Below are 19,514 nucleotides of genomic sequence, written 5' to 3'. Positions count from 1 at the left end.
ATATACCCCAATACACTCACCTATACAACAATATACTGACTACATATACCACAATGCACTCACCTATACCACAATATACTGACTACATATACCACAATGCACTCACCTATACCACAATATACTGACTATATATACCCCAATGCACTCACCTATACCACAATATACTGACTACATATACCCCAATACCTATACAACAATATACTGACTACATATACCACAATGCACTCACCTATACCACAATATACTGACTACATATACCCCAATACACACTACTCACCTATACCTCAATATACTGACTACATATACCCCAATACACACTACTCACCTATACCTCAATATACTGACTATATATACCCCAATGCACTCACCTATACCACAATATACTGACTATATATACCCCAATACACTCAGCTATACCTCAATATACTGACTGCATATACCACAATGCACTCACCTATACCTCAATATACTGACTACATATACCACAATGCACTCACCTATACCACAATATACTGACTATATATACCCCAATGCACTCACCTATCCCACAATATACTGACTACATATACCCCAATACCTATACAACAATATACTGACTACATATACCACAATGCACTCACCTATACCACAATATACTGACTACATATACCCCAATACACACTACTCACCTATATCTCAATATACTGACTATATATACCCCAATGTACTCACCTATACCACAATATACTGACTACATATACCCCAATACACTATACACTCACCTATACCTCAATATACTGACTACATATACCCCAATACACACTACACTCACCTATACCTCAATATACTGACTGCATATACCACAATGCACTCACCTATACCTCAATACACTGACTACATATACCCCAATACACTTACCTATACCTCAATATACTGACTACATATACCCCAATACACTCACCTATACCACAATATACTGACTACATATACCACAATGCACTCACCTGTTCCACAATACACTCACCTATACAACAATATACTGACTACATATACCCCAATACACTCACCTATACAACAATATACTGACTATATATACCCCAATGCACTCACCTATACCACAATATACTGACTATATATACCCCAATACACTATACACTCACCTATACCTCAATATACTGACTACATATACCCCAATACACACTACACTCACCTATACCTCAATATACTGACTATATATACCCCAATGCACTCACCTATACCACAATATACTGACTACATATACCCCAATACACTATACACTCACCTATACCACAATATACTGACTATATATAACCCAATGCACTCACCTATACCACAATATACTGACTATATATAACCCAATACACTCACCTATACCACAATATACTGACTATATATAACCCAATACACTCACCTATACCACAATATACTGACTATATATATCCCAATACACTCACCTATACCACAATATACTGACTACATATACCCCAATACACTCACCTATACCACAATATACTGACTACGTATACCCCAATACACTATACACTCACATATACCACAATGCACTCACCTGTACCACAATATACTGACCTATACAACAGTATACTGACTACATATACCCCAGTGTACTCACCTATACCACAATATACTGACTACATATACCCCAATACACTCACCTATACCACAATATACTGACTACATATACCCCAATGCACTCACCTATACCTCAATATACTGACTACATATACCCTAATGCACTCACCTATACCTCAATATACTGACTACATATACACCAATACACTATACAATCACCTATACAACAATATACTGACTACATATATACCCCAATACACTCACCTATACCTCAATATACTGACTACATATACCACACTACACTCACCTATACAACAATATACACACTACACTCACCTATACAACACTATACTGACTACATATATCCCAATACACTCACCAATACCACAATATACTCACTACATACACTACCGTTCAAAAGTTTGGGGTCACTTAGAAATGTCCTTGTTTTGGAAAGAAAAGCACATTTTTTGTCCATTAAAATAACATCAAATTGATCAGAAATGCAGTGTAGACATTGTTAATGTTGTAAATGACTATTGAAGCTGTAAACTGATTTTTTTTAAAATAAAATATCTACATAGGTGTACAGAGGCCCATTATCAGCAACCATCACTCCTGTGTTCCAATGGCACGTTGTGTTAGCTAATCCAAGTTTATCATTTTAAAAGGCTAATTGATCATTAGAAACCTCTTTTGCAATTATGTTAGCACAGCTGAAAACTGTTGTTCTGATTAAAGATGCAATAAAACTGGCCTTCTTTAGACTAGTTGAGTATCTGGAGCATCAGCATTTGTGGGTTCGATTACAGGCTCAAAATGTCCACAAACAAAGAACTTTCTTATGAAACTCGTCAGTCTATTCTTGTTCTGAGAAATGAAGGCTATTCCATGTGAGAGTTTCTCATACTTGACAGACACCTCACAAGTCCTCAACTGGCAGCTTCATTAAATAGTACCCGCAAAACACCAGTCTCAACGTCAGCAGTGAAGAGACTACTCCGGGATACTGGCCTTCTAGGCAGAGTTGCAAAGAAAAGCCATGCCTGACTGGGGAACAAAAAGAAAAGATTAAGATGGGCAAAAGAACACAGAGACTAGACAGAGGAAGATTGGAGAAAAGCGTTATGGACAAATGAATCTAAGTTTGAGGTGTTCACATCACAAAGAAGAACATTTGTGAGACGCTGAAAAAATGAAAATATACTGGAGGAGTGCTTGACGTCATCTGTCAAGCATGGTGGAGGCAATGTGTTGGTCTGGGGGTGCTTTGGTGGTGGTAAAGTAGGAGATTTGTACAGGGTAAAAAGGATCTTGAAAGAAGGCTATCACTCCATTTTGTAACGCCATGCCATACCCTGTGGATGGCACTTAATTGGAGCCAATTTCCTCCTACAGCAGGACAATGACCCAAAGCCCACACCAAACTATGCAAGAACTATTTAGGGAAGAAGCAGTCAGCTGGTATTCTGTCTTTAATGGAGTGACCAGCACAGTCACCAGATCTCAACCCTATTGAGCTGTTGTGGGTGCAGCTTGACTTTATGCTACGTAAGAAGTGCCCATCAAGCCAATCCAATTTGTGTGAGGTGCTTCAGGAAGCATGGGGTGAAATCGCTTCAGATTACCTCAACAAATTGAATGCAAATGGAGGATTCTTTGACGGAAGCAAAGTTTGAAGGACACAATTATTATTTCAATTACAAATCATTATTTATAACCTTGTCAATGTCTTGACTATATTTCCTATTCATTTTGCAACTCATTTCATGTATGTTTTCATGGAAAACAAGGACATTTCTAAGTGACCCCAAACTTTTGAACGGTAGTGTATATCTCAATATACTCACTACATGTATATACCCCAATACACTTACCTACATCTCAAATTTCTCTCTCTCTGTCCGTCCTGCAGAAGGTGACCTGGCCATCCCTGAGACATCTGACAACAGTAAGAAGCTGATGGTGAGAACGCGCAGCAAGAGGAAGTTCCTCTTCAAGGTCCCGGAAGAGGAGAGACTGCAGCAGAGGAGGTAACCTTTTTTCCCCCCCACAATCCCCTTTCATACTTTTCTTGACTTTTGGACTGTACAGCAGTAAAGTAGCGAGGGGAGACAGAATATAGGGGTTTAGATAAGGGAGTCTGAGTCGGGGCTTGAACCCCCGTCGCCAGGGGGGCACCACTCGATCAGACTCCAGCGCCAGTGGAGGTGACATCACTATAACTATACGTCTGACTTAAATGAGGAGATGATTGTCAGAAGTTAGTCTGTTTGTTTATTGTAGTACACTCACCCAGTACAACTTCAGGCGGCATGTAGCCTAGTGGTTGGGCCTGTAACCGAAAGGTCGCTGGTTCGAATCTCCGGGCCGACTAGGTGAAGAATCTGTCAGTGTCCTTGAGCAAGGCACTTAACCCAAAGTTGCTCTGAATAAGATGTTGCAAAAATGACAAAAATATAACTATTCACAATAATACATACTGACCATTGTAACCATGTGTTTTGTGTTGACAGAGAGATGCTGAGGGACCCTGAGCTGAGGTCCAAGTTGATCTCCAACCCAATCAACTTTAACCACGTGGCACACATGGGCCCCGGCGACGGCATGCAGGTCCTCATGGATTTGCCTCTGGTAAACACAGCTAGAGCCAAAATGGCTGCCTCATACTGTATTCATAACCCATAGGAGATAGTTAAAGGACTCAACTTGGATATAACCCGTTTTAGCATGGACATTGTCATTGAGGCACATTTTCAAACATCAAAAGGAGAAGAAAATGTACTTTAAAATGGAGGTAGCCTTAATGGCGCTGCCCATGCTGTCACAGACGCCATAATGGCACAGATACAAAGAAAGATAGGACCTCTTTCCATCTCTGTCATAACCCAACTGACGTTGCAGGAAGCAAAATGGCTTCCCAACCCCATGATAACCTGACTGATATTGTAGCAGCCAAAGTGGCTGTCTATTGCAAATTAACTGACATTTGCTGTACCCAGGACAGCTACTGCAAATAACCTAACTGATATCGCAGGAACCAAAATGTCCACCCTGTGTTAACCTTCCTGAAATTGTGGATAATAAAATGGCCGCCCCTTAAAACGTAACAAAACAGGAGCCATAACAGCTGTTTTTTAACGATCGCAAGACACCCGCTGGAGCCAACATGGTGTCTCCTTGCATTTTCTGACACTAGCAGCTCCCACTGCCAACTCCACAGAATAGCACTGCTATCCTACCATCCTAACTCCACAGAATAGCACTGCTATCATACCATCCTAACTCCACAGAATAGCACTGCTATCCTACCTTCTAGATGTCACCTTTCTCTACCTATTTACCACCTCTGCCCCTCTTCCATCTCTCTTTTGAGAATGACCCTGTAGTCCCTCCCTCACGCCCTCTTTCACTTTCTCCTCCCCTCCCTCTCTTTTTTTTCATCTGTGTCTTGTTGGTGTCCTTTGTTTCCGCTCTCTCTTTCCTTCTCACCCCCCCCCCTCCCCGCCCGGCCCGGCAGCAGAGCGAGAGCGCCGCCACCACCCCCTCCCCCTCATCCTCCCGCCACCACGCCCTGATCTCCCCACCGAGCAACTTTGAGCACGTCTATCACATGAGCCTCGTGTCGGCCGGCCTCTACCTGCAGAAAGAACCCGCCTCTTCCTCCGCCACCTCCTCCTCCACCTCCTCGCTGCAGCACTGCAGCATGCCCCAGCTCTCATCCTCCTCCTCCTCCTCTCCCTCCACCTCCTCCCTAGGAAGGGTAGGCCTGACCTGACGCTTCCCCTCTCCCCCTCCTTCCCCCACTCTCCTCCTTTTGACACCACCACCACCTCTTTTGCACAATCCCAAATCGACACCCGCAGTAGCCCTCGTCTCCTAGTGATCTAGCCTCTATTCCTGGGGTACTGGTTGTTGAATCTGAGCCTGGAGGTCTGGGGTACTGGTTGTTGAATCTGAGCCTGGAGGTCTGGGGTACTGGTTGTTGAATCTGATCCTGGAGGTCTGGGGTACTGGTTGTTGAATCTGAGCCTGGAGGTCTGGGGTACTGGTTGTTGAATCTGAGCCTGGAGGTCTGGGGTACTGGTTGTTGAATCTGAGCCTGGAGGTCTGGGGTACTGGTTGTTGAATCTGAGCCTGGAGGTCTGGGGTACTGGTTGTTGAATCCGAGCCTGGAGGTCTGGTACTGGTTGTTGAATCTGAGCCTGGAGGTCTGGGGTACTGGTTGTTGAATCTGAGCCTGGAGGTCTGGGGTACTGGTTGTTGAATCTGAGCCTGGAGGTCTGGGGTACTGGTTGTTGAATCTGAGCCTGGAGGTCTGGGGTACTGGTTGTTGAATCTGAGCCTGGAGGTCTGGGGTACTGGTTGTTGAATCTGAGCCTGGAGGTCTGGGGTACTGGTTGTTGAATCTGAGCCTGGAGGTCTGGGGTACTGGTTGTTGAATCTGAGCCTGGAGGTCTGGGGTACTGGTGATTTCTTTTTCTCTCTGGTTGTTAACTGGATTAATTCATGTTATTTTTTTAATTGGACAGCGATTCACCTGGTGTCCCAGGTCTGAATCAGTCCATGGTTAAAGGTAAAGGATAAAGATCGGCGGTACTTCTACCCTTGGGCCTACAGTTCGTCTTCAAAATATTCAGACCCCTTGCCTTTTTCCAAATTTTGTTACGTTACAGCCTTGTTCTTAAATGGATTGAATAATTGTTTTCTTATTCAATCTACACACAATACCCCATAATGACAAAGGAAAACACTTTTTTAGAAATTTTAGCAAATTTATTACAAATAAAAAACACATTATTTTCATGTGTTCAGACCCTTTGCTATGAGACTCGAAATTGAGCTCAGTTGCATCCTGTTTCCATTGATCATCCTTGAGATGTCTATAAACAGCACTCCACCAATCAGGCCTTTATGGTAGAGTGGCCAGATGGAATCCACTCCTCAGTTAAATTAAAGGCACATGACAGCCCGCTAAAGACTTTCAGACCATGCGAAACAGGATTCTCTGGTCTGATGAACCAAGATTTAACTCTTTGGCCTGAATGCTAAGCGTCACGTCTGGAGGAAACCTGGCACCATCCCTACGATAAAGCATGGTGGTGGCAGCATCATGCTGTGGGAATGTTTTTCAGTGGCAGGGACTGGGAGACTAGTCAGGATCGAGGCAAAGATGAACGGAGCAGTACACAGAGATCCTTGATGAAAACCTGCTCCAGGGCGCTCAGGACCTCTGACTGGGGCGAAGGTTCGCCAAGACAATGCAGGAGTGACTTTGGGACAAGTCTCTGAATGTCCTTGAGTGGCCCAGCCAGAGCCTGGACTTGAACCCGATCTAACATCTCTGGAGAGACCTGAAAATAGCTGTGCAGCAACGCTCCCCATCCAACCTGACAGAGCTTCAGAGGAACGAGAGAAACTCCCCAGATACAGATGTGCCAAGCTTGTAGCGTCATACCCAAGAAGACTCAAGGCTGTAATCGCTGCCAAAGGTGCTTCAACAACGTACTGAGTCAAGGGTCTGAATGCTTATGTAAATGCAATATTTTCGGGTTTAAAAAAATATAAATTGGCAAAGAAATCAAAAATCTGCTTTTGTTTTGTCATTATGGGTTATTGTGTGTAGATTAATGAGGGGAAAAAACGATTCCATTTGTGTAAGGCTGTAACTTAACAAAATGTGGAAAAAGTCAAGGGGTCTGAATACTTTCCGAATTAACTGTAGAGCTTCCAGCAAGACAATGAAATGGTTAATTGACCACAAAATACAAATGTTGCAATGGCCACGTCAGTCTCCGGACTTGAACCCCATTCAAAACCTGTGGTTTGGTCATGTCTGTCTCCGGACTTGAACCCCATTCAAAACCTATGGTTTGGCCACGTCGGTCTCCGGACTTGAACCCCATTCAAAACCTGTGGTTTGGCCACGTCGGTCTCCGGACTTGAACCCATGGTTTGAATTGAAGAGGGCAGTTAGATCAGACCAAAGGAGATCAATTATCTGGACAGAGGAATGGTCTAAGATCCCTCCCGATGTGTTCTCTAAAAAATACAAATAAAAAACGCATGATAAAGGCTAGGTGCCATTATCCTAGCTAGGAGAAGGTGCAAAAAGTATTAAAAACAGTGCTATTCTTTTTGAGGAAATAAATAATTGTATAAAACAACCCCCCCCCCAAATGTGCATACAATATAGCTCAGTATTTGTATAAATGTTATAGTATTTTTTGCTCATCTTTATCAAGGGTGCCAATAATAATGGAGGTGTCTATATTTAACCGTTACTCTTCCATCTCCACCAGTGAATAGGGAGCAGGTGCTTGGGTCGACTTGGGATTGGTCATATTTCCAGCCCCCCCCTTTCACCCCTTTTTCTCTCCTTCACCCCTTTTTCTCTCCTTCCCCCCTTTTCTCTCCTTCCCCCCTTTCTCTCTCCTTCCCCCCTTTTTCTCTCCTTCCCATTCTTCCTCACGGTTCCTTTCTTACATTTTCTCGAGTGCAGTGAGTTTTTCGGAAGCTGGGGTGGTTTTATTTCGGCTGACGTCATAGTGAGTGTGTTTTTCTGTACTGGCTGCAGTGTGGTTATGCTTTGTGTGATCTCTGCTTATTTGTCATGTTAAAACAGGGCAACACGCTTTGATAAGCTTCCTATAGGGTTCAATGGAGAGAGAGCTTTTTAAAAATGGGGCACAGCAAATTGGAAAAGCTCCCTAGAAGGTTTATTCTATTAGTAGACGGCCACCAAAAGTCATGTAGAGACTTATCCATGACTATTTTCTCCCATTGAATTTTGCAAAAACATACCAGCGTGAGTGTGACTTGTTTCAGTCAAATGAGTGACTTGCTGTGGAGTTTATCACTGTACGTGTGATCGTGTACAAGGCTGTTGGTTTCATGTGTGTGCATAAGCATCCATCTAAATGTCTTGACCGTGTCCAATCATGTACCTGGGTTGTGTTCATTAGGCAACCAATGACATTTTTTACAAATGTTTTCCGTTGTGTATCCTAATGAACACACACCTGTTCACCCATATAGTCACATATGTGTCATTGTCTTACTGTATGTGTGTGTGTGTGTGTGTGTGTGTGTGTGTGTGTGTCTTGGCGACTGCGTGGGGGTACAGAGTGTGATGCATTCTTCTCAGGATGACCCGGCCAAGGACAAGCCCCGCCCACTCTCCAGTATCTCCCGGCAACAGAGGAGCATGACCCACATCACCCGCACGGCCTCTGGTGAGAGGACCCCGAGCGCACAGCTTCCACATGTGAACACTGGTTACAACACACACTTTAGTAACTCCATTCTCTCTCTGTCATTGATGCTAATGCTCTGTGTCTCTCTCTGTGTGTGTCTCTCTCTGTGTGTGTCTCTCTCTGTGTGTGTCTCTCTCTGTGTGTGTGTCTCTGTGTGTGTGTCTCTCTGTGTGTGTCTCTCTGTGTGTGTGTCTCTCGCTGTGTGTGTGTCTCTCTGTGTGTGTGTCTCTCTATGTCTCTGTGTGTGTGTCTCTCTCTCTGTGTGTGTGTGTGTGTGTCTCTCTGTGTGTGTGTGTGTCTCTGTGTGTGTGTGTCATGAAGGAGGTGCAGACTTTGGAGGAGCAGGATCGTCTCGAAACATCTCTGACCCAGACGGGGACTTTGAGAGAGAGGTAAAGACACCCCAACACAGCACACACACACACACACACACACCAGGGTTTCCGTTAGGAAAGTGACCGGGAAGATTTTACATTTATCGGACATTTGAGAAATGTACCGGTGGTCCGTATACTTTGGGTGCCGGTGTTTCCCCTATATCGGAATGGTAAAATGTTTTCAGTGTAAACTTGAACAACTAAAACTCTATATAAAATACTTATAAATATAATGGATCTATGTAGTTTAAAATAAGATCATCTTCTACACCTGCATTGCTTGCTGTTTGGGGTTTTAGGCTGGGTTTCTGTACAGCACTTTGAGATATCAGCTGATGTAAGAAGGGCTATATAAATACATTTGATTTGATTTGATTGACTTTAAGAACTAACAGTCACCAAAATAAAAACTAAACAGTCAGGGAGAATCAAATTCTCAAAATGGCAGTTCTTTAAAGTTGTTTTTTGGGGTATCTGTACTTTTACTTCACTACCTTCCTAAAGAGAATAATGTACTTTTTACTTCATACATTTTCCCTGACACCCAAAAGTACTCGTTACATTTTGACAGAAAAATGGTCATTCACGCACTTATCAAGAGAACATCCCTGGTCATCTACTGCCTCTAAACTGGAGGACTCACTAAACACAAATGCTTTGTTTGTAAATTAATGTCCAAGTGTTGGAGTGTGCACCTGGCTAACCGTCAATTAAAAAAAATATATATATATATATAATTGTGTTGTCTGGTTTGCATAATATGAGGAATTTGAAATGATGAATACTTTTACTTTTGATACTTAAGTATATTTTACCAATTCCATTTACTTTTGATACTTAGGTATATTTAAAACCAAATACTTTTAGACTTTTTTTTTGTATTTTACTGGCTAACTTTCACTTTTACTTGAGTCATTTTCTGTTAAGGTAGGCTACATCGCCTGCTATACCCATATAGGCATACAGAAGGAGGCTAATTTGTACATTTTATATCAGATTGTTTTTTGAAAGATAAGCATTATATTGTTAGATATTATAGGAGTAACTCTGGTAAGCCTAAAACATTTTTCTTCACCTCAAGTTCAACTGTCTGAGTCAGTTGGCTCGCCAGTGCATAGACCTAATAGGTTAATAGCGACACCAAACCTTCACAAAAGTTTAAACTTTATTAGTGTAATATAAAAAGTAAGTCAAGCCATTGTTTATAGGGAAGATACGAGCAAGATATTATATTGCAGCAAACGCAACATTACAGTTGGAACAGAATAAAACAAAACACTGCAAACTGGTTTAAACCTTCACAAAAGGTTTGAACAGACTATATTGCAGCAATTATCAAGAAAAGTTAGGGCCTACTGTACCCAACAGATGACAGCTATAGGCTAATTATATATATATTTTATTTTTCAAAAGACTATCTTAAACCAAAGCGCACAGATCAAACTTCATGTATCCAATGAAAATTTCTCAACTGAATGAAACCACACGTTTTGCATATTTAAAAAACTTGTTTAAATTAATAAATAGGTCTATAATAATAAATGATATACAATAATAATAGTGATTAAAAAAAAATTGCATCCTACCTCAATAACAAGTTGCACAGTAGCCTGCGTTTGGCCGGGCCAACTTTCTTCTCATCTTTGTCCAATTCAATATAAACACTTCTCCATAAGTAGGACATGACCCTTTTCACTTAGAGGCATATTCTATAACTTTAGTATTACTTCACAGTAGCTCTCTCCTCAGCATCAGGCACAAGTAGTGAGAGAATGTTGAAGAGCGAAATCGTCTCCAATTTTATTTGGCGACCAAAAGCTGTTAATTACCGGCTAACAGAAACCCTGATACACACACTGACTGTAAGGGTTGTGACGATAGCAGTATTGTAATATTTTTTTGACAACACGAAGCAGACAGAACTCTTTGGTCCTTTTAAAAACCTGCTGTATGTAAAATATTGTGTGCTATAACTTGGAAAATAAATACATGTGACTCTGGATGACAACATAATGATGTTTGTTTCCAATATTAGGGCTGTTTTCCTAAAAGACGTTAAATCCGCTTCGTGTTCTTGCCACACTACTAACAAGTATCGTGACAGTAGTATCATCCCAGCCTTACTGATTGTACACACACATTCAATCACTCACACTTTACTCAATTTCAGCCCCTCTTCCCCCAAAAATTATCTCAATACAATTTAATTCAACTCGCTTCGTGGGTATGATAAGTTATCTTACATTGCCAAAGCAAACATTAATAATTAAAATGTGTTTGTATTGTAAAAGAGGCTAAATGGAACGTTTACCTCAGGGGTGGTCTTTATCCAAATCGTCCCCTAAATAGACAGAAATATTGTCTAAAAATGTTTGATAGAAATGGATACACCTCTCGACACTGATGAGCAAAAGCATATATTGTCTATTTAAAACTAAGGATATGTGTGGTTTCATGATTTAAAAACTAAGATTCATATTTTTATCTTATGTATATGAACCATCCAGCCAACAGTTGAGCCAAACAATTAGCAACTGAACTTGTTTAATACATCTTTGATATATAAAAACACTCTCTCTGTATTCCCTCAGCCGGACTCCGACTCCACCAAGCACTCCACCCTCTCCAACAGCTCTGACCCCAGCAGCCCCCCCAGCCCCAACTCCCCCCACCGCAGCCAGCAAACACTGGACGGCCTGGAGCACACCCTGGACGGCTGAGGACCCCCCCCACACACACACACACCTGACATACGCACACCTTACACACACACACACAATGCGTGCTTAATCACTCAATACCTACATTCGACATAGAACTTGTGTATCGCTGCAAAGTGCCAAGAACAGACTTTGTGGACAAAATGCCACCGCTGAAGCCTTTTCTGCGTGTGACGAGCATAGACCCTCCAAAGAAAGTGAGGGGCACATGGTATTTGAAGCTAACGCTAAAACAACAAATCAGCCAGTATAGATTTGATTTTGTTTTTCTTCATTTCAGGCCATAAATGTTTCCTATGAGTTAAGGTTATTATTACTTAGTTGAAATGATCAATACATAGAGGTGAGATGGGGCTGAACTAAAAACAGAGATTACTGATGGGGGACTCAGTAATCTCAGTAAAGCATTAATGATGAACTGTCCTAATCATAGGTATCAGTTTGTTTAAAAGAAACAAAGACGAGTGTGAAATAACTGTTGTTTTTAAAGCGTATAGTATTTTACACGGACATGTTGAGCTCGACTTGGCGGACACAAAACAGAACGGTGAAAGAAATGGCAGACTTTCTACAAGAACCATTACCCCTCCCACACACACACTTCCCAGCCCCTTCTGTACTGGCGTTGTAATCCTATTGAGCTGTTCCCGGACCATTTTGAGAGCTGTACCTTCCCAGGGGACGAGCTGCCATTCAACTCAATTGACTGCAGGGGTTTTACTGTAAAGCTAAATTAGTGGGCATATTTTACAGCATTTACATCTCCTGCCAGCCTTTAACATGCATTGTTTTTAACTTGGATCTTTTGCCAGAAAACGTATAGTTGGCGCCATAGCAACCAGAAATGGAAGAAGAAATAAAAACAGAATCATGAGACTTTCATTTCTCGATATGCGGTTTTAAGTTGATAAGTGGTGGGAATCTGAACATAGCGAAAAGGACCACATTACTCATAGGATTATTAATAAGAGTCCTTCACAAGCTGCTGCTGCTTTCGTGTGCTATGTTGAAATAAATAAATAGGTATGTGTGTGAAGACCTGCTCACTATAGAGAGAACCCCCCCCGGCCAAGGCCCTCACATTTTAAATCGTTCAATCATGAGAGTGGGAAGCATTAGCGGTGGTGTACAGTCATAGCGCCGTACCACCACAGGGGGGTGTCTGAATAGTTTTTCCTCCAGTGTGGGATGTTTCATTGTACAGAAGTATGAGATACAGTACAGGCATGTGTGGCATATCCAGTTTAATCACTCTAGTGTGCCTTCAGTGCCATTTTGTTTTATAGCACCTCGTTCAGATCAATTCCCGAAGTGATTTTAAACCTGCAGGCTATCGGTGAGAGGGGGGGTTTTCCAGAAACACTGTATTAAACTTGCACATGTTTTAGTCCGAGTATCATCTTTTGATTTTGTGTCAGTGATCGTTCTCGTTCCTTTTATTCTTCCCAGACTTCTGTTCATCTCTCCGAAGACGGGACATTTTTTTTCTCTCTTTGAAACACTACTGCTTTTTTTTTCCTCTTAAAAAAAAAAAGATATTAAAATCACCAGTTGGAATCTTTGTAATTATTGAATTGTTAGCAACAAACATTTGAACAGACAATAAAATAGTATCTGTTGTGCTTGTCTTGTCTCGGTGTGCTTTGTGTGTTGTTTTTATATACTCTATTCATTGTTATCAGCTCAGAACACACTGTTGATGCTATGAATGTAGATTTTATTTTTGTGATGCATAAAGTAAAGAATGAGAAATTTATAGTGAAAAGTTAAGAATGAGAATTTAATGCAAGAACTTTGCTAGGAAAATGGAATGGTATTGGAAAACAAGAATGCTGCGATTCATGTCATTTTGCAGGGAGAGGCTATAGTCACGGCTGATGCCGAAATTAATGACTTACAGTGCATTCGGAAAAGTATTCAGACCCCATGACTTTTTTCCACATATTGTTACTTTTACAGCCTTATTAAAAAAATGTATCATCAATCTACAGTCGTGGCCAAAAGGTTTGAAAATGACACAAATATTAATTTTCACAAAGTCTGCTGCCTCAGTGTCTTTAGATATTTTTGTCAGATGTTACTATGGAATACTGAAGTATAATTACAAGCATTCCATACATGTCAATTACATGAAGTTGATGCAAAGTGTCAGTATTTGCAGTGTTGAACCTTCTTTTTCAAGACCTCTGCAATCGGCCCTGGCATGCTGTCAATTAACTTCTGGGCCACATCCTGACTGATGGCAGCCCATTCTTGCATAATCAATGCTTGAAGTTTGTCAGAATTTGTGGGTTTATGTTTGTCTGCCCGCCTCTTGAGGATTGACCAAAAGTTCTCAATGGGATTAAGGTCTGGGGAGTTTCCTGGCCATGGACCCAAAATATCGATGTTTTGTTCCCCGAGCCACTTAGTTATCACTTTTGCCTTATGGCAAGGTGCTCCATCATGCTGGAAAGGGCATTGTTCGTCACCAAATTGTTCCTGGATGGTTGGGAGAAGTTTCTCTCGGAGGATGTGTTGGTACCATTCTTTATTCATGGCTGTGTTCTTAGGCAAAATTGTGAGTATGCCCACTCCCTTGGCTGAGAAGCAACCCCACACATGAATGGTCTCAGGATGCTTTACTGTTGGCATGACACAGGACTGATGGTAGCGCTCACCTTGTCTTCTCCAGACCAGCTTTTTTCCGGATGCCCCAAACAATAGGAAAGAGGATTCATCAGAGAAAATGACTTTACCCCAGTCCTCAGCAATCCAATCCCTGTACCTTTTGCAGAATATCAATCTGTTCCTGATGTTTTTCCTAGAGAGAAGTGGCTTCTTTGCTGCCCTTCTTGACACCAGGCCATCCTCCAAAAGTCTTCGCCTCACTGTGCGTGGAGATGCACTCACACCTGCCTGTTGCCATTCCTGAGCAAGCTCTGTACTGGTGGTGCCCCGATCCCGCAGCTGAATCAACTTTAGGAGGCGGTCCTGGCGCTTGCTAGACTTTCTTGGGCGCCCTGAAGCCTTCACAACAATTTAACCGCTCTCCTTGAAGTTCTTGATGATCTGATAAATGGCTGATTTAGGTGAAATCTTACTGGCAGCAATATCCTTGCCTATGAAGCCCTTTTTGTGCAAAGCAATGATGACGGCACGTGTTTCCTTGCAGGTAACCATGGTTGACAGAGGAAGAACAATGATTCCAAGCACTACCCTCCTTTTGAAGCTTCCAGTCTGTTATTCAAACTCAGTCAGCATGACAGAGCGATCTCCAGCCTTGTCTTCGTCAACACTCACAGCTGTGTTAACGAGAGAATCACTGACATGATGTCAGCTGGTCCTTTTGTGGCAGGGCTGAAATGCAGTGGAAATCTTTTGGGGGATTCAGTTCATTTGTATGGCAAAGAGGGACTTTGCAATTAATTGCAATTCATCTGATCACTCTTCATAACATTCTGGAGTATTTGCAAATCGCCATCATACAAACTGAGGCATAAGACTTTGTACAAATTAATATTTATGTCATTCTCAAAACTTTTGGCCACGACTGTACACATGACAAAGCGAAAACAGGTTTTATAAAAAACAAATACCTTATTTAATACCTGAATCTAATGGAAACAAGATTCACCTGAGCTCAATTTCGAGTCTCATAGCAAAAGGTCTGCAAAAACATTTTTGTTTTTAATACATTTCCAACAATTTCTAAATACCTGTTTTCGCTTTATCCTTGAGGTATTGTGTGTAGATTGAGGAAAATGTTTTATTTAATCCATTTTAGAATAAGCATGTAACCTAACAAAATTTGGAAAAAGTCAAGGGGTCTGAATACTTCCCGAATGCAGTGTACATAGGACTGTAATTCACATGAATGGGTACTCTGGGTAAAATACATTGTGGCTTTGACATATATTGCCCAGGAGGAAGGCGGGTCAGGGTTTTGCACGCTGAATGATACACCCTATGACGGCTTCCGGTGTGTTGATGGGGCATTTTGGGAAGGCACTATGTTATATACTGATCGCACTATACGTTTTTGTGGGTGTAGATATGGTTGTCCTTGTTCGATAGAGCCATTGGACATCTTTTAGCGATGCTCTTTTTGGTGGATTCATTGCTAAATATACAAGCAGACATTTCTTTCAGTCTCTGAAAGACTACAACTTGTGTCGGAGGTGCTTTGTGCTCTGGCCCCCGTCGCTTCCCGAAGGCAGGCTTTTTTGAAAATCAGGCGGACACTAAAAACAATCCTTTGGGCAAAACTGAAAGAACTTCCCAGACACAATGGCTTCAAATGATTCCTCTCATCAACACGAACTCGACCATGGAGCATTTTATGATGCTCTATTAGCTAAATGGTGACATTCATCCATACATGTTTCAACCAGAATATAGCTAAGAGGATTCAAAACATTTTTTTTTTGTACCTTTATTTAACTAGGCAAGTCAGTTAAGAACAAATTCTTATTTACAATGACGGCCTACACCAGCCAAACCCAGACGACGCTGGGCCAATTGTGCACCTGTAATGGAAATTATATGATTAAAGGTTTGACTAAATGATTTCACTCAGAAACCATATAACCTGTTGAAATGTATTAGAAATTATAAAGGCTATGGCTGTGGGTGAGTAGACTGTTTAAAACTAAGACACTGTTACCACTTCAAAATGAGCAGGGCAGAGTTGATAAGACGACCTTGGGAAAGGAACAGGAGAAGATGCCCTCCCTAAGTTATGGAGAGAAACCATGGCCTGGGAACTGCTTAGTTGGCAGGAGATTAGAAAACAGGTGGCAAGGTTTGATAAGGAATGTATGTGTACTGTGGAAAAATACAGCCGCCTAAAGCGGTGTGGAGTTCTCTACTGATGTAAGTGTGTGTGTGTGTTTTAATATAAAAGGCTTTGTACATTGTAAGGATTTCAGAGCTGAAATAAATGTTTTGACCCTTGTAGGCTGGTTCTCCGTCTGCTTCATTCAACCAGAATCTTACACACTCTGGGGGGGGCAGACTGAGTAGTTTAATCTAAGTTCGGTTTAAGAACATTGATAACTTAATTAACGTAACAGCACCGCCTTATGGGACTCCCAATCATGGCCGGTTGTGATATAGCCTGGATTTGAACCAGGGTCTGTAGTGACACCTCTAGCACTGAGATGTAGTGTCTTAGACCATTGCGCCACTCTGGGGCCCTAGTAGGATTTAGCTAACGTTAGAAGCTCAGCTACAGCTGATGCCAGCACCAAGAGGGCAGATGACAAATATTTCACCTACTTAGCTAGCTAGGCACCGTAATGTATTTTTCCTGCAAGCCACCTAGGTTAGCTAGCTAGCTAACTTCAGCTTATTTACTGAAACCCATATTGTGTATTGCTGGCTAATATACTACTGCGTTACAGTGGGGGAAATCAAATAATTTTTCTGTTTGCTAACTTAGCTGGTTAACTATGTAGCTAGCTAACTAAAAATGGAAGAGGTTTTACAATCAGAGATCTTTTTGTATCTTGATTGTAAAACCTGTTTTCTTTTTAGTCATAGATATGGCTACGGAACAGCAAGCTACAACATTACAACCAACCACCTAAAGCTAGGTTTACCAGCAAACGTTAGCACATGACTGGAGTTGGCTAACTAGTCTGCTAACATGTTATGTGCCACGCCTCACATTTGTAACTTGTTAGCAAACGTGTAACTTCAGCAACTGTAAATAATTTTACTGGTTAGCTATGTAACATCATTTACGATGATTGACAGTTATGATTATGACCTGGGATGCATTCCAATCTCACTTGATGGCCATGAAGCCAGATAGGATTCCAAACACCTGGGATGCATTCCAATCTCACTAAATTATGGCCATGAAGCCAGATAGGATTCCAAACACCTGGGATGCATTCCAATCTCACTAAATTATGGCCATGAAGCCAGATAGGATTCCAAACACCTGGGATGCATTCCAATCTCACTAAATTATGGCCATGAAGCCAGATAGGATTCCAAACACCTGGGATGCATTCCAATCTCACTAAATTATAGGTGTGATGCAAGATAAGATACCAAACAGATGTCAATAACAAGTATTGCACATCCAGCAAACTAGCTAAATTTACAAAAAACAGTGAGGAGAAACATTAATACAACTATTTACTGATGTAAATCTGAAACTGAAGCTGGTTTTACTATAAAAATATGTGCCTAAGCATGCCTGATAGAAATGGCTGTAGGTAGATACTGTCTACCTACCTACCTACCTACCTAGGTACATTTGTACAGTCTGGTCACTGTGCAAAGGTTGAGGGTTTCTTTTTATTAGGCTAGATCTTGGCGTAAATGTAATCTCTGTGCCTGTCAGTGGCAACTCATCATTCTGTGTAGGTGGGGCAGAGCATGGTAGCAACACAACATGGCAACAGCACAACATGACAACATGCTAGCAACACAACATGGCAGCAGTACAACATGACAACATGTTAACAACACAACATCCTAGCAACACAACATGATGGCAACAGCATAACATGGTAGCAGCACAACAGGACAACAACATGCTAGCAACACAACATGGCAGCAGCACAACATGACAACAACATGCTAGCAACACAACATGGCGGCAGCACAAAACATGGTAGAAACATTGTTGGGCACAGACAACAGCACAAAGGGCAAGAAGGTAGAGACAGCAATACATCACGCAAAGCAGCCACAACTGTCAGTAAGTGTGTCCATGATTGAGTCTTTGAATGAAGAGATGGAGATAAAACTGTCCAGTTTGAGTGTTTGTTGCAGCTCGTTCCAGTCGCTAGCTGCAGCGAACTGAAAAGAGGACTGACCCAGGGATGTGTGTGCTTTGGGGACCTTTAACAGAATGTGACTGGCAGAACGGGTGTTGTATGTGGAGGATGAGGGCTGCAGTAGATATCTCAGATAGGGGGAGTGAGGCCTAAGGGGGTTTTATAGATAAGCATCAACCAGTAGGTCTTGCGACAGGTATACAGAGATTACCAGTTTAGAGAGGACAATAGAGTGCAGTGATGTGTCCTATAAGGAGCATTGGTGTCAAATCTGATGGCTGAATGGTAAAGAATATCTAACACACACCTGCAGATCTATAAATGACGTATCTAGCATGTATCTAGCAATCTAGCATGGTCATCTGAATCAGGGTTAGTTTGACAGCTGGGGTGAAAGAGGAGCGATTACGATAGAGGAAACCAAGTCTAGATGTAACTTTAGCCTGCAGCTTTGACATGTGCTGAGAGAGGGACAGTGTACCATCTAGCCATACTCCCAAGCTCTAAACCCTCAGAGGTAGTAATCACACAGGTAGGGTGAGGGGCATTCTTCTTACCAAACCACATGACCTTTGTTTTGGAGGTGTCCTAGGATTGAGCATTGGGGTACTCCCTTGGTGACAGGCAGTGGCTGAGACAGCGGATGTTCTGACTTTATACACTGCACTCTTTGAGAGAGAGAGAGGTAGTTAGCAAACCAGGCCAAAGACCCATCAGAGACACCAATACTCCTTAGCCGGCCAACAGGAATGGAATGGTCTACTGTATCAAAAACTTTGGCCAAGTCAATAAAAA

The 19,514-nt window shown here is 41.8% G+C and overlaps 1 protein-coding gene across 4 annotated transcripts in view; it reads left to right on the top strand.

Moving 5' to 3' along the window:
• The window catches only part of cdc42bpb (CDC42 binding protein kinase beta (DMPK-like)), a 144,702-nt gene extending 131,133 nt beyond the window's left edge, over nt 1–13,569 (top strand). For 2 of the 4 annotated variants that reach the window (XM_014143792.2, XM_014143793.2), the window contains 6 exons: nt 3,506–3,623; nt 4,107–4,224; nt 5,111–5,353; nt 8,717–8,825; nt 9,168–9,238; nt 11,815–13,569. In XM_014143792.2, coding sequence (XP_013999267.1) covers nt 3,506–3,623; nt 4,107–4,224; nt 5,111–5,353; nt 8,717–8,825; nt 9,168–9,238; nt 11,815–11,943 — 788 coding nt within the window. In that variant the 3' untranslated portion in view covers nt 11,944–13,569. The remainder of the gene's footprint in view (nt 1–3,505; nt 3,624–4,106; nt 4,225–5,110; nt 5,354–8,716; nt 8,826–9,167; nt 9,239–11,814) is intronic. The other 2 variants (XM_014143795.2, XM_014143794.2) reach the window with 1 other exon arrangement.
• The last annotated feature ends 5,945 nt before the right edge of the window (nt 13,570–19,514 follow it).

The sequence above is a fragment of the Salmo salar genome, chromosome ssa15 (genome assembly GCF_905237065.1).
Source record: "Salmo salar chromosome ssa15, Ssal_v3.1, whole genome shotgun sequence".
Lineage (NCBI taxonomy): Eukaryota > Metazoa > Chordata > Actinopteri > Salmoniformes > Salmonidae > Salmo > Salmo salar.
Note: the sequence above shows the minus strand (reverse complement) of the source record. Positions and strands in the feature narration are given on the sequence as shown.